This window comes from Candoia aspera, chromosome 7 (genome assembly GCF_035149785.1).
Source record: "Candoia aspera isolate rCanAsp1 chromosome 7, rCanAsp1.hap2, whole genome shotgun sequence".
Classification (NCBI taxonomy): Eukaryota; Metazoa; Chordata; class Lepidosauria; order Squamata; family Boidae; genus Candoia; species Candoia aspera.
The window spans coordinates 24858948-24873783 of record NC_086159.1 but is presented as its reverse complement, the minus strand read 5'-3'; the positions used below and the strand labels follow the sequence as shown (position 1 = coordinate 24873783).

At 37.0% G+C, this 14836-nt stretch overlaps 2 protein-coding genes across 2 annotated transcripts in view; one reads left to right on the top strand and one right to left on the bottom strand.

Moving 5' to 3' along the window:
- SYN3 (synapsin III) overlaps nucleotides 1-14836 on the top strand; it is a 182237-nt gene that overhangs the window by 30200 nt on the left and 137201 nt on the right. Inside the window, exon 5 of the mRNA XM_063308605.1 lies at nucleotides 2933-3022. Coding sequence (XP_063164675.1) covers nucleotides 2933-3022 — 90 coding nt within the window. The remainder of the gene's footprint in view (nucleotides 1-2932; nucleotides 3023-14836) is intronic.
- The window catches only part of TIMP3 (TIMP metallopeptidase inhibitor 3), a 39632-nt gene continuing 30666 nt past the window's right edge, over nucleotides 5871-14836 (bottom strand). Inside the window, exons 3-5 of the mRNA XM_063309435.1 lie at nucleotides 13241-13352; nucleotides 11341-11462; nucleotides 5871-9791 (exon numbers count right to left, since the gene is read on the bottom strand). Coding sequence (XP_063165505.1) covers nucleotides 9594-9791; nucleotides 11341-11462; nucleotides 13241-13352 — 432 coding nt within the window. The 3' untranslated portion in view covers nucleotides 5871-9593. The remainder of the gene's footprint in view (nucleotides 9792-11340; nucleotides 11463-13240; nucleotides 13353-14836) is intronic.

Genomic DNA, 14836 nt, shown 5'->3' with positions numbered 1-14836 from the left:
TGGCGACAATTAGGACTGGTAGCTCTGGCGCTAAGCACCACAGTGGCTAAGCAGAAAATCACATGACCAAGATGGGCTTATGACTTCACTTCACCTTTGGTCGTTAAGCAAATCACAGTCATTAAGCAAAGCATCACATGACCGCAACTTACAATCTTACTTCCATCTTCTCTATTAACTCTGCTAGTCACAAGTCAGTTACAAAGCACATAAATGGCAATCATGACCATGGGACGCTGCAACAGTTGTAAATACGCACCATTGAGAAGTGCCTTAATGGTGATCACATGACTGCAGGACTCTGTGATGGTCATAAATGCAAGGATTGGTCGCAAAGCCATCTTTTTTTTACACCATCATAACTTGAACAGTCGCTAAGCAAGGCAGTTGGTAAGTGAAGACTACCTGTATGTGTGTACCTCTCAGTCAGGCTGACCCACTGAGACCCAGTGCAACAAATGAGGAGAAGAAGGAGCAAATACACTGCCCAGACAATAGGAAGAAGCAGGAATGACTGCTTGTGTGAGGAACAGGACAATCAGAGGCTCTGAAACCTAACACTCTTCATCTAGTTCCTTGGGTTTAGGGTCTTATTATTTTTACTTTCATTATTCACAATTTTATGCTGAGGCCAGCCTGTATTTCAATTAAAGCTAAACTTAATTTAACTAAACCAACTTCAGTTTTTGTACTGGGCCTGCTCCTTTATGTCCCTGTCTGGCCCACATTATGCAGGGTGGCCTTGGCACATCTGAAACCAGATACAATTGCTTGTTGCCACCCACCCAAATTGAACACCCTTGTTTTATATAAATATTAATATTTTAAACAAATTGAGGCAGGGATATAATCACACAAGACATCTTTCTGTTGGCATGTAATGCTAATTGCATTACGTATATATTACAAAACTGGAATTTGCAGATTACAAAATTAAAGACTACATATGTTAATTCTATCTAAGTAGATATAAAAACATGATTCTTAACATAGGACTTAGGGCCAGGGAGGTTGGAGAAAACTAGTGCAATATGGCAAAGATATTACATTTTGGAAATCTTTTAAAAGTCTGTGTTAGAACATGGTTTATACAAACTAGTGCCAGTATTTCTATGTCAGAAATATAGCAATAATCACTAAAATCTTCCTGTGTTAATTTTTAATTCACATGCATTTTCAGAACCATTTCAACGTCCTTGAAAACTGAAGAGGCAATTGTAACTGAATGTTTATTCAAGGCCTGTATCTATCATTAATCCCCAAACTTCCAGATAATTGTGTCATTTCTCACAATCACACAGACTTGATGTAGACATGCAAAAAACAAAACAAAACCCCTTAATAAACCTTGTATAGTAGGTTGCAGTTTCCACTGTATGTAATAAATCCCGTTTATTTGCCTTTATCTTATTCTAATTAGCATAAGTAAATTCTAAACATTCTTACCAGAAGTAAATGAAAAAGACTATCATGTGAGATGTCAAGGATTAGCAACCAGGATAGATGGCAAACTAGTCCTCTAGATGAAAGGGTAAAAATGTTGTCTATTAAATACTGAATTCTTTATTGCACCTCCAATAAAACAATAAACATGAAAGCTAATATAGATAATCACAATGAAATATACTGCATTTCATATCGAGTTATCATCATATTGTGACATATTTATTTATTTTTATTTATTCTTCGAACTTCTATTACTGCCCATCTCACCCAAGAAAGGGGGACTCTTTGTATATTGTTAATGTAGTTAGGATTAACATGGACAGAACATATTGAACAGGGTATCATTTATAGTGATGCCTTGCTATGAATGATCAGTTATGCAGAAACTCCATTGATTTAGTCTTTCCCTTTTATTAAGCAGGAATGATCTTCATAACTGCGTATTTCCTAATCTATGTGGATGCAGACTTTTTTTTGGCTTGCTTTGACTTCTTATATGTTGTCTCATTAAACTAGATAAAAGAGGGTTTTTTTGTTTTGTAATCAGATATTTGGAGGTAGTTGTGAATAGGGTGACCTTGGGCCAGTTATTTTCTCAACCACTTCTGAAATATTGTCAAGAAAACTGCAGTGACTTGTTCAGGCAGTCACCAGGAGTCAACACTGACTTGAAGGCACAAAAAACCCCACACTTTCTAAAGTGCCACATACCGTTCATTAAAGATCACTGGATTTTCTTAAGGGACAATCTTGCTCTATCATTTCTGTATCTCTTTAGGTACATAGAGGATGAACACTTTAGTTTTCCAGCAAGGATAAAGCACCATGCAAAACATAATCCAGTATTAACCTCTTCTCATTATGCACTTGGAGGCAGAGGTTGATTTAAAGTAATGGCCTATATACTGTAGGTATCCCAGCACCCTCAGAATTTCTGATGCAGAAGGTAGACAACTCAAAGGCAACTATAGTGGCAAGGGATTACTAGAGATTTCAGACTGGGGATTGGGGAGGGAGCAATCATATCATTTGCAAGGTGTTATCAGAAGCTCTTGGATGTTCATTGTTTAAACTCAAAAACTGCCATAATTTTAAGCTTGTGTTATGTATGTGCCTGCATGTAATCAAAAGGATTTTCAGCATGCATGATTATTTATATGTAGTTACAGAAAGTATGATCGACAACAATCATACGTTAACAAGTATTAACAAGTGTTCTTGATGATCAGTGTAGGATGAAACATGAGGCAACAGAGAAATAGCCCTTCCTGTCTATCTGTATTTGATGTTTGACTACTTTGCAATATTGTTTCCAAGTGATTCCTCCTCTTTTTTTCCTTCCCTTCCTTCCTTCCTTCCTTCCTTCCTCCCTTCCTTCCTTCCTCCCTTCCTCCCTCCCTTCCTTCCTTCCTTCCTTCCTTCCTTCCTTCCTTCCTTCCTTCCTTCCTTCCTTCCTTCCTTCCTTCCTTCCTTCCTTCCTTCCTAGTTCTCTCAGCTAATTAAGATTGTCAGCTCATTGGGCCCTGAGAAGTTCCCTCTTGTAGAACAAACATTCTTCCCAAGCCATAAGCAGATGGTAAGTATCTTTGTTTGTTTGTTTTGGTGGTAGAATGTTTTGAGGAAGGAACTGAGATTGCAGAATCAGTATCTTACAGAGGTACAGGAAGAATAAGCACAGGAAGAATACAGTGATATGCATTGTTTGCCTAGTTCCTAGACTGTATTAAATACAGTCATGCCCCTTCACAGGCATGTTCATTCCCGTTCCTTCTCATCAATAAGTTTTATACTTTCAGGCCTGATTTATGAAAGCCATAATCTTCGCCAATATTTAGTTTCATTATGGTTGCCAGTGCACATTCCTGATCAACAACCTCATTATAATGCAACACATTTGTCAGTATTATAAGAAAATACTACATTCAGGACTAGTGGTCTGGCAGTCCTTGCTGGCCACAGAGAAAAATGCAGATGTAAGGCAAGGACAGAGGATTGTTGGGTTTCTCAGAAGCTTAACTAGAGAGGCTGAGCTTATGGATGTCCAATGCATAGCCATATCTCCTGAAAGATATCAGCATGCTGTGTGGAACACCTTAAATACAAATGTTGCTTGGTACATAGGAAGATCTACTCCTTATCTGAGCAAATTCAGCATTCAGTCTGAGAAATATGTTGTATATATAGGAAGCAAGGAGGTAAGGATATAAGGTATGGGATAACTGTATAATATATTTAAGGTTGTGACACTACTGCAATATCTGTATTACTCATTGAGCAAATTTGAAAATTGTCACTCACTACCTCCCTTTATAGAATTATATGCAAAGTCCAGATGTTTTTCACATAATACAAAGAAATATTTCATTGCTGTGCTTTCTATATGTTATTAAAAGAGATCGATAATGTATCATAAAATCTTTGTGAGCAAGGTTTTTTGCCTCATTCTATACAGATGTGGGTATAATAATCAGTAACATTATGAGAAGCAGCATTTCACCTCATCTATTTTTATGATTCTGACTGCTATTATCACCAGTTTGTATGACTGTGTTAGAAATAAGCAATAGGCATGGGTAGATAATATTAGTAATGCTACATAGTGCAGGAATGGAAGAAGTAAGTGTTAGAAATTCTCAGGCGTTGTGTAATTTTTGTTACCCTCCCCAGAGGTATCCACAGAATCCAATTTCATCAAAAAGGATTGTAATGGAACAGTGATGTCATGATGCACATACATGTGGAGCTTGCACAGCAATAGTGCAATGCTTGTTTTGGAGTTCAGCCTCCCTGTGGAAACCTTGGCCCTCCTCTATTATTTCCTGCTGTCTCCTAGTTCTCTGAAATTGTCTGTTATGTTCCCTAGATATGAAAGACTATGTTCCCACATTACTGTATTTAAGATTAAAAAATTACATCAAAATATTAAACAAAGTTTTAGTTTAAAGCTTCAACAAAAATCTATTGGCTATACTTAAAAAAGAAAAAAAAATTCAAACTTTGCAGGACACCAAAGCATTTTCAATGCCTATCTACGTATATTTACTAAAGTATGAGTAGCCTGGAGTAGGGCATCTTTGCCCTTATTCAAGAAGCAAAGCATGTTGTCTTTCTATTAAATTTATGTCTCCATAAGGAAGAGAACATGCAATAAAACAAAAATGCATTTTTTAAAAAAAACATTTACGTATAAAAATGTTGTTCCTTCCTTTGAATTATTTGTGCTTTCTACGTTGTTCCAGGACTTCCTTCCTTTCTTGCTTGAGTCCATTCATAATTTGCTCTTGTAAATTCCAGGAATACAAATCCAGAAGAATTACACACACTGATTCCGTCAGTGCTACTTTAGGGAAATGGTTTGTTTAATTTAGGATCCATAAATCTGTGCAGATTATTATTGTCAGAGTGGAATTTCACCTCATGATATATTGCACTAAAATAACTTTTATTTTAAAATAACTTTGCTTGTGCTAAATATCTATAGTTTTTCAGCAAATACCATAGCAGTGTGCTTTTCATACAAATCTCCCAGGTTTGATTCCTAGTGTTTTTAGGCTAGAAAAGACTCTTGTCTGTCACACTGTAGGCATAATACTGCACAGATGGATTAGTGATCTAATGGTAAAAATATTCTATAATTTAATTAGGGGACAGGAAACTTTTAGCATTCCAAATGTTGGTGAACTCCTATCATGGCTAATAGTGATTTTGGGAACTGGGAGGGCCATATATTACCCAAGTAAGTTAAATATTTTTCCTTTACAAAGTCTTTTTGTTAGCATCTACAAGAGTAATGAAATAGAATTTCATGAATGATCCATCATATATTGTTTTGGCCAGGGGTATACAAAATGGTTCAGCCTCAAATGTTCCATCCTTGAAACATTATTTTGAATGCTCAGAGCTGAATACATGCACGTAACTATGTTTTTTGTGATTGAAACAAAATACCTGGTTTTGAGTCACATCAGTTCAAACGTTCTGAACACCATGATTGGGCTGTTTTGTGTAGTCTACCTTAGCCTATAGAGCAACAGGGACGAATCATGTCCTTGCTACTAATAGTTGGGTTGATATGGAAGTGAGTGTTGAGAAGATAGCTATATTTATCCCCATTACCAGCTAGAAGACTACCGGATATTACTACTGTTAAGTTGTGCTACAGTATTTTATTTCATAGGCAGGTAATGTGAAGGACTATGTATATACTATTCTATTTCACACAAGTGTTACTAATGATGTGTAAATGTGAAAGCTAGGAACAATTTAGGCTGGTTGATTTATTGAGATTTGGTGTTTGTGTATATGCATAGAACCTAAATACGACATAGAATTCGCCTATAAGAAAGATCATCAGATGTGCATCAGCATTCTGCTTGTTGCCAACAATATAGAGCAAAATGAGTTACAATAGCGATGATAGAATATCTGTGGTAAGAAATAAAACACTTTATTGTTTAGAATAAAAGTACACTATAAAAAGTGAACATTATTACCTTAAAAGACAATATACATTCAATGAATATAAAATTTATAAATAACAAAACAAGGAGGAAAACTGTAAACAGTGCTACTAAACTAAGCAAAAAGTACATTCCTTTTGGGAAGGAGCTTTCTCCTAGATTGCATTTATTTCCACTCTAACGTTCGTAATTGCTAGCAATTTTGATGCAAAAGAAAAACAATTCTTTACATCCCAGTCCCAGGCCTGTTTCTGCGAGAGAGAGTTGAATGTTCAATAGGGCTTATTACCAAGGTGTAAATAGAATTAAATCCTAATTCTGCAGTCATACGCAGAGTTTCCTGAGGATAACCTCCATCAAATTTAATGCAACTCTCTTTTGAAAAAAAGACAGACTAAATTGAATCCCATGTAGATGAGTTCATAATTGGGCATGCCAGGTCTTATAACTTCTGGAATCAATGGAAAGACACCAGTTGACTTGAACAGGAATGGCTCAGGCCCATACATCAAATATAAAACTAAGCCCTGTGGGTACCTTGCTGGCAGCCAGTATGCTGGACAGAGGATCACACTTGAGTCAGACTACCATTTCAAATCCCACACAACAGTCTGTACAATGGGAATGATGAAAAGCCCTGTACTTTATTTATTTAAAACATTTATATACCCATCAAACTCTGGGCAGCTCACTTTTTTAAAAAAAGAAAATACTGTAGAAGTAATTATTAGCACTAAAAACGTTGAAGGCATCCCAAAAGAAATGTATTTTTTGCTGCGTTTTTCCCCCTCTTTTTTGCCTCCTCATTAAAACAAAAGCAAGAACCAAACCACCCTGTAGGAGAGGATTGTTGATTGAACTATGACTCCCCCTCAAATAACTCTTATCTTCTATGGTGCACAATAGACACCCATATAGAGAATTATATTTTATTGGATGGGCAGACTATTTTATTTCTTACAAACACAGAGATACATTACAACCTGTAAAAGAACATGTATTTTCTTAGTAAGAGATTTTCACAATTTTCTTGATTGCAGTATTGTGGCGTCTCAGGCATGATCTTAAGATTTTAAGTGAAAATAATAAAAATCTAGAGCTGACATTCAGTGAAAGGAGAGACCAAAATCTGAGACAGCTGCTTTTGTCTTGCCTTTAAGATGTGAACTTAAATCAACTTTTTCTCTAGAAATGGGACAATTCATATTACTGGCTTTTATGATTTTGGCCAGTTGCAATATATACTAGTTTTTTTACAGAAAAAACTCTGAATCTACTTAGTGTTAGCAACTTTTACATTGTGGTTTATAGACATATACAGTTGTGGAAAATGTAACAATTAGATACTTTCTTGAAACCATGTAGTATATGTATCTGCAGTAAGGTTGTGATAGACTTCGGTGTATAAGTGTCCTCACTCCTGCTCAGCCATCTCTTTTGGGTTGTGGAAGCTCTGGTGATAATATTAAGCTCTCTCTATTATAAAGACTTATTCAGTTCAATGGAGGAGACAGCTAGGTGCATTTTTCAGATTATTATAGAACAGTTTTGAACTTATGGCAGCTCTGTTTCTTATAAGGAATGAATTGAAGGTAGAAAGTAATGTAAGACAAATGATAACAGAACATGTGCTTGTGTTAAGTATTAATCTTCACACCACTCTGCAGCCTCAGTAAATTATGTAGTTGCCAAACCCATTAGCATCCCTGCTCTTAAATTACTTTTACAAGGTTTTTATATTATACTTTTCGTAATAGAAACAAAGACTGTAGTGAAAGTGGAACAGCCAGTTCCTTACTGCTAGAAAGCATAGTGAGCCCACAACCGTAGGGCTGTTAACCGTAGCCAGCAGTAGAATACATAATAGCCTCTGCTAAAACGTTATTTTAGTTAATAGATCTAGATCTTCAATGGCAGGAAAAGTGGGTTTTAACATATTCCCTGCCCATTTTTTCTATTTATTTTCACTGTGCATACTGATAAACAGTCTCTTAATGAGAAGGAAAATATTATGAAGAGGTGATCCTATACTTCCACTTCTTTGATCCCATCCCAGTATTCACAGGAGAATAAAATACTGTGAAAAAATTTCTATATAATAAAATTTACAAAATAGCACATCATGAAAAACGATTAAAAAAAGTTAAAATGTTTTTCAGAGTATAGGATGAACTAGTAATCATACAATAGTAAGGCACTTTCATAACACCATTCTATTGTATATTTTTAAAGGAATGGGACAGGGGACCATGGAAATCTTTCATTCGTAGAACAGCTGTTTGAATTGACCCTTATTTTGATGGCAATAAGGAAAACAAGCATACAGGGAAGGGAATAAAAACAGATTATCATCACTACTTTAGAAATCACTGGCGCTCCAGTAGCTTTAGAACTAAAAAAAATAAAATAGTAACTAATGACTTGAAGAGAGCCAATTTGGTCTAGTGGTTAAGGCAGTGGGCTAGAAACCAGGAGAATGTGAGTTCTAATCCTGCCTTAGGCATGAAAGCCTGCTGGGTGACTTTGGGCCAGTCATTCTGTCTCGGCCCTAGGAAGGAGGCAATGGCAAACCACTTCTGAAGTCTTGCCAAGAAAACTGCAGGGACTAGTTCAGGAAGTCGCCGAGGACTGGACATGATTGAATGGCAAGAAAAAAAAAGACTTGGAATGTGAATGACTGCTCCTTTGGAACAAAAGCATCAAACTTTTTATTACTTATAGCATGAAACAGAATCATGCCCTGTCAAAAATAGCTTATGTCATTATATCTATATACATTTTTGTTCAGCTAAAACAGTGTTTGGGCAGCTGGTTTCTTACATCAATATGTCCTGGGGGGGGGGGCTTTTTCCTCCTGTGCTCCCACTTTGTCCCCTCTCCAAATAACTCTGGGAAAGTTGTACATAAAATAAATCTTGAAAAGGCAGTTTTACATCCAGATCAAAGCCACAAAAGTATCTGGTCTTGATTTGGCTCTCAACAGGTTTATTCTGCATTTGAACTTAGAAGATATATTAGTTTCACTTTAGTTGGTTTTGATTTTTTTTTTAAAAGAAACTTATTTTCTGTGCAAACCTAGAACTGCCATGAAATTTCTACATTCATATTGGAATGGACAGGCATTTTGAAGTATGCAACCTTTTAAATTCATGCAGCTGAATTTCCCAAATACTCCATATTCCATCCTGTATAAGCATGATTATTTTCTTTGCATCCCTTCATTATGTGGCTCACAATGGTGATTAATCCCAACTGGCTGCGTTTATAGCTACCTGCTCTGAGAACTGAGTATGAGAAAAAAACAGCAGCACAGGAAATAAAGAGGAGGGAATAGGATTTTAATCAGAAAATTTTTGAGATTTGTGTTTTCCTACAAAAATATATATTGCTATATGTATAGTGCTATAGAACTTTGAACAAAAGCTCCCTTGATTATCCCGGAACTTCTGTTCACACACCAGATAAATATTTGATCAACATGGGATGAGAGTAATTTTTTAAAAGACGATTTTTTAAAAAAGAGTTAAGACAGCATAGATTTAAAAATCACAAAAGTTGGAAGTGCTAAAAATTGCAAGAAACAGGCACTAATATCATGGTTGCCATCATGATCAAATACACGTTAGTGTCCAAACAATGCTCAGCCACATGGGAGGGAAAGAACAGGAAAGAAAAATAATTGGATTTTCACGGGTCAGTTGCATTGATGATGGTTTTATCAGGAGGTGCCCATCCTCTATACCAGCTGCAGTAGCCATCTTTGTGTTTGATGCAAGCATAATGTTTTGACTGGTACCCTGGTTGGCCGAAGCTGGAAAGCATGTCTGTCCAGAGGCACTCATTCTTGGAGGTCACAAAGCAAGGAAGGTAGTAGCAGGGCTTAATCTATAATTACAAAATAAAACAAATGAAAGGTGCTGAATGATCTAAAAATAATCAGACACTTTAAGACTATATAATCCTGAAATTTTATGCTAATATTCACCTTCTCTTAGTTACAAAAAGTAGCAGATGTAGACAGATACCACTAGACTAGCCATGGGATAAAGAATTATTTCAACCTATTTTTAATCTCAAAAGCATTATTTCCAATATTTTAAACCATCTGGTGATTTATTGAGTCTGGAAATCCTAATCCTAGTGGGGGAAGCAGCAACATTAGAATAAGTTCCTGGATCTTGCAGGGCTCATTTTCTTCCCCAGATTTTCACAAGGAGTACAATTCCCTTTTGTTGCCTTTTGGAACCATCCATCCCAGAACATTAATCATGGTATCCTTCTGGATTGGTTCAGAGGGTTGGGAGTGGGAAGCAGGGTGTTGCAGCATTCTCCTCTTTTCTCTGGGGCTGGTTCCATTCAATATTGATAGGGGGCAGAGATCTAGCCCAAGCCTGTTACCTTGTGGGATGCCTCAGGCTTCAGTTCTCTCCTCGCTCCTGCTTAATATCTACATGAAATCACTGGGAGAGATCATCTGCTGACATGGGTATAGATATCATCAGCATGCTGATGATACTTTCCTATCTTTAGTTCTGGATAGGGTTGCACTGCCCTAGGTAGACTCAGTGAGAAATTTGGAGGTCCTCCTAGACTCACAACTCCTGCTTGAAGAGCAGATGGCAGCTGTGGTTCAAAGAGACATTGCACAGCAGCAATTGTGCAGCAATTCTGGATCAGGAGAACCTGTTTACCCTCACTCATGCATTGATCATCTCACAATTAGATTACCTCAATGTGTTCTACATGAGGCCATCCTTAGATGACCATTCAAAAGCTTCAGCTGGTCCAGAATGCAGCAGCACAGTAGTTACTGGTATACCTCATTTTGCCCAGATAACAGCTTTACTTCACAAACTGCACTGCTTACCAGTGTGTTTCTAGATGGAATTCAAGCTTATAAAGCCCTTCATGACATAGGGCCAGGTTACATTCAGGATCGTCTATCCCTGATCATTTCTGCACATCTAGTAACATCTGACAGGGGAGGCAATCTCTAGGTCCCATCATTAGGCACTGTCATCTGGTGGGACCCAGATGGATATGCTTCCTAAGGGCAAGGGAAGAAACAGAAAAGGCCCATCTCTTTTCTGTTGCTTCCGTTGCCCTTAGGAAGCGTATCCCCCACCCGAGATTCAGTTGGCCCTGATGCTGTCTTCCTTTTGAAGGACATTAAAGAGCTCTCTTTTTCTCCCAGGCATTGTGTCTGGGAATGGTGTGAACCATTGGATGAATTTTTCACAGCACTTTGTGTTTCTGTTTGAGATTGTTTTTTACTATTTCTTTTATTGTGTTGTTTTTACTGAATTCATGCTTCATGTTGTTTATTAATGATGAATGCCACTCTGAACCATGTGTCAAGTAGGCAGCTATATAAATTGATTAAATAAATAATAAACATTTCAAATGTATAGGGTTGACAGGAGGCATCCCATACCTTGCAGCCACAGCCTAGATGGTAACGATGGTTTAGTCCTTTGCGCTGAGACAGGGTCAATCGATCCCACTTTTCATTCAGATTACACAGTCCAGTATAAACCTTTCCATCATAAACTCGACCTAGAAAACATACAAACAAATTATCCACTGCAGTGTCGTTTGTTTGATAGCTCAAGGTAATTTTCTAATTTATTGGGAGGAAAACAACTCAAAAGTTATCCTTTTCTAGTGCAATTTTTTTTCCAACATTTCCTATTAGAAAGAGCATTTGAAGAACAACTTAATTTGTCATAGTGGGGTATTTTACTGATACAACTCTAGTTAAAGCCAATTAAGCAGATAAATTAGTTAAAAACAAATACCCAATAATCATCAATGAGAAATAATAAATCTGTATTATGTTGTTTAAAAAAGGCCCAGGAAAAGAAGATTATCTTAACATCAGATGATGTTAAAACAAGTATTTGATGAGTCTTTCTTTAGAAAGCATTCCAAAAACAAGGGTTACCATCAACAGAGCTTTCTCCCCTAATGGCCAACCTCTGGACTTCGGTCTGAAGGCTCTTTCTCGCTGCAGCCTTAACCTGCTGGACTCCCTTGTGTAAACCAGATGGAAATGAAGCCGCTTAAGAAATCCCTTTCCAAGTTTCAACCTTTTTTCTCTCTTTGGATAGAATGACAACTTGCTGTTCTATCCAAACTGCATTTACCATGGCTGATTGGGGGATTCCCCTTCTTTACCTCTACTGGACTCTTTAAAAAAAAACTACCACAATAGTATAATTTTTGCTGTTACTTGGACTAGTAGGGGAAAGTGGAAGAACTTAGTCAATTTCATCTGATTCAGGGCCATGGTCTTATTGTTCCATTATTTCATCAATGAACTTAAAAAAAAATAGGTCCACCTTTTCATTGGTTCATCAGTGAACATAAAAAAAGACCATCAATTCATTGTTTCAGCAGTGAGCTTGTGGGAAAAAAACCCATTGCTTTATTGTTCCATCAGTAAACCTGTAAAGAAAGTCTCCAAAGGGTAGCAACCAGTGATTGGAGGATGTTCCTGTCACAGTTCACAGTAACCAGTTGGAATGGAGGTACAGCAGGCAAACTGGACAGGAACCAACCTTGAGCCAACAAAAATACTAAAAAAACATTAATTTTGACACATAGCAGAAAAACACAAGCAGAGGCTGCTTTTCAGGGAGCTGGGGCAGGTAAAGGATAGTGTGCATTCCTGCCCTCAAGAAATGGTCAGTGGTTGATACTTGTAGTAGGGCAAGCTGGTCCTATGGTCAGCCCTGAGTGGCACTAAAAGAACAGTCTCTGCTGGTGATTTTAGGGCCCAGTTGGAGGATATGGGGAGAGGCATTCCTTGAATGCAGATCTTTCCAGTCTCTAGCTGACCAAAGTAGTTTGGGTTGTAAAGATAGAAAAATATTTCTGTGTGAAATACAAAGTTCTGGTTGGTTGTTTTTTAAACCCTACATGACTTGGGTTCCAACTACTTGAGAGAACAACTCTTTCTCTAAAATTCTTCCCCCAACTCATTGTGATCATGTGATGAGGAGTATTCTGCTGCTGCCTCATTCATTTGGAATGCACTCCCAGCTGAGCTGAGAGGCCTAATATTTTACTGGGATTTTTAAAAGCCTTAAACACAAATCCTTTAAAACCGGTTCTTAATTACGTATGTTAATTATTTTTAGTATTTCTAGTTTGAAAATTGACATCTTAGTGCAAAACAAACTTATCCATCCACAATAATAGACCTCAATAAAATGAATTGAATAAATACATATAAGCTGCACCCACTAACACTGAACTTCAGTCTCTAAAAATACAGCTGAAACTAATACAGCCTGTAAGCAAGCTATATGGAAAATTTGTTACGTTTTTACCTGTAATCATATACTGGTACTTGTTGACCTCCAGCTTGACCCCACAAAGACTTTCAGAGGCCTCTGTATAGATATATTGAACATGTGGCATCTTGTCAAAACCCCTGTACATCTAGAGAAAGAGAGTACAGACAAGGTTTTTTAATGAAATGCAGTGCAACCAAAAAACCCAAACCCCATCATTTTTCCCATTATCCAGCTACTTCCTCATCTCCCTTTATATTAAGTAGAATGTGCATCTCTCATGAATCCAGAGTCCTGGCCAATAGTTCTCAACATCCCAAGGAGAACAGCTATGATAAGTATTGGTATTGGTATTGGTTTAGTTTGTAGAGCACACATATCTTGACTCCATTCAAGAAACCTAGTGTCACATCTAGTTTTCCCTTGTTCTGGGAAAACTTGCAGAGTCTTCCAAAAAAATACACCAATATCCCTTGATGCTTCGGAAGACAAAGAATAGCAGGCAACTTTTATTAGCCTTGAGCAGAATCCAGTGGAATCTGTTCCATTCTCAGATCTGTTTAAACAGAGGTTTCTCGCAGGTTTGTATTTCTGTTAGAGCAACCAAAAGGTGGCATTGCTACTCATAGAACTGATCTGTTATTACAAGCTAAAATTCTACTCAGGGGTAAGGAGATATATCAACACTGCTTTTGGCAGCAACACTGGCTTGTAAGGCTTACAAAACCACCTTTACCTGCTCACAGCTTTTATACTAAGTTGGATAGATGATGCCATATAAAGAGAATTGCTATTATGAAGAGGCAGGCAAGTGCTATTTTGCTCAATCACTAAATTACTTTGTGTAATATGTTTCAGATTTCTACAGTCACTGCCAAGGTCTCTTGTTTTTGTTTTTGTTTTAATCCTCATTCTTTTAAGACATTAAACTAGTCTTATGACTGAGATGTAACAGCCAAGAAAAATAAACCAAAGCAGATTTTTAACATTACATAATAAGAGGTCCATTAACAAAAGAATGTCCAGAGCAACAGGTTCAAGTGAAGTCTGCTTATTACACTGGAACTACAGAGAAGAGCCATAGTGAGGGAAGAGGGAACATTTTTTTTCTTCAAAGCAAGCAAATCAAATCAAATCTAACCAGGCTCCAAGTGTCCAATTATTTCTAAGCTCTACACAGTGAGCTTCATGTAGGTTTGTCACTGTCAAACTTGTTGAAATAAACAATTGGGGCACTTAACTCTTTCTGCCAGAAAATTAAGAGATCAAGAGCTCATTTTCCAAATAATTTTAGATTCATTTATTTGTTCATTATGCCCACTTATACCACAAAAACCTAAGGCAGGATAGATAGTATTATCTCCTCAAAATTTATTCTCACAACAGTCCTATGAGGTAGAGTGATCTAGGAGATAGCAACTAGCTGGAAATTACCATTGTGTTCCCAATGTAGGATTGAACTCCCTATCCTTTTCTAACTCCTTAACTCATCACACTGATTCTCACAGAATAAGAAATATTTCCTAACAAAATAACATGCAATGAACAGATCAGGCATTTTTTAAATACATCTCCATGAATTATGATCTAGGCTATACTGAAATATACATACAACTGATCCCCAACTAAAAA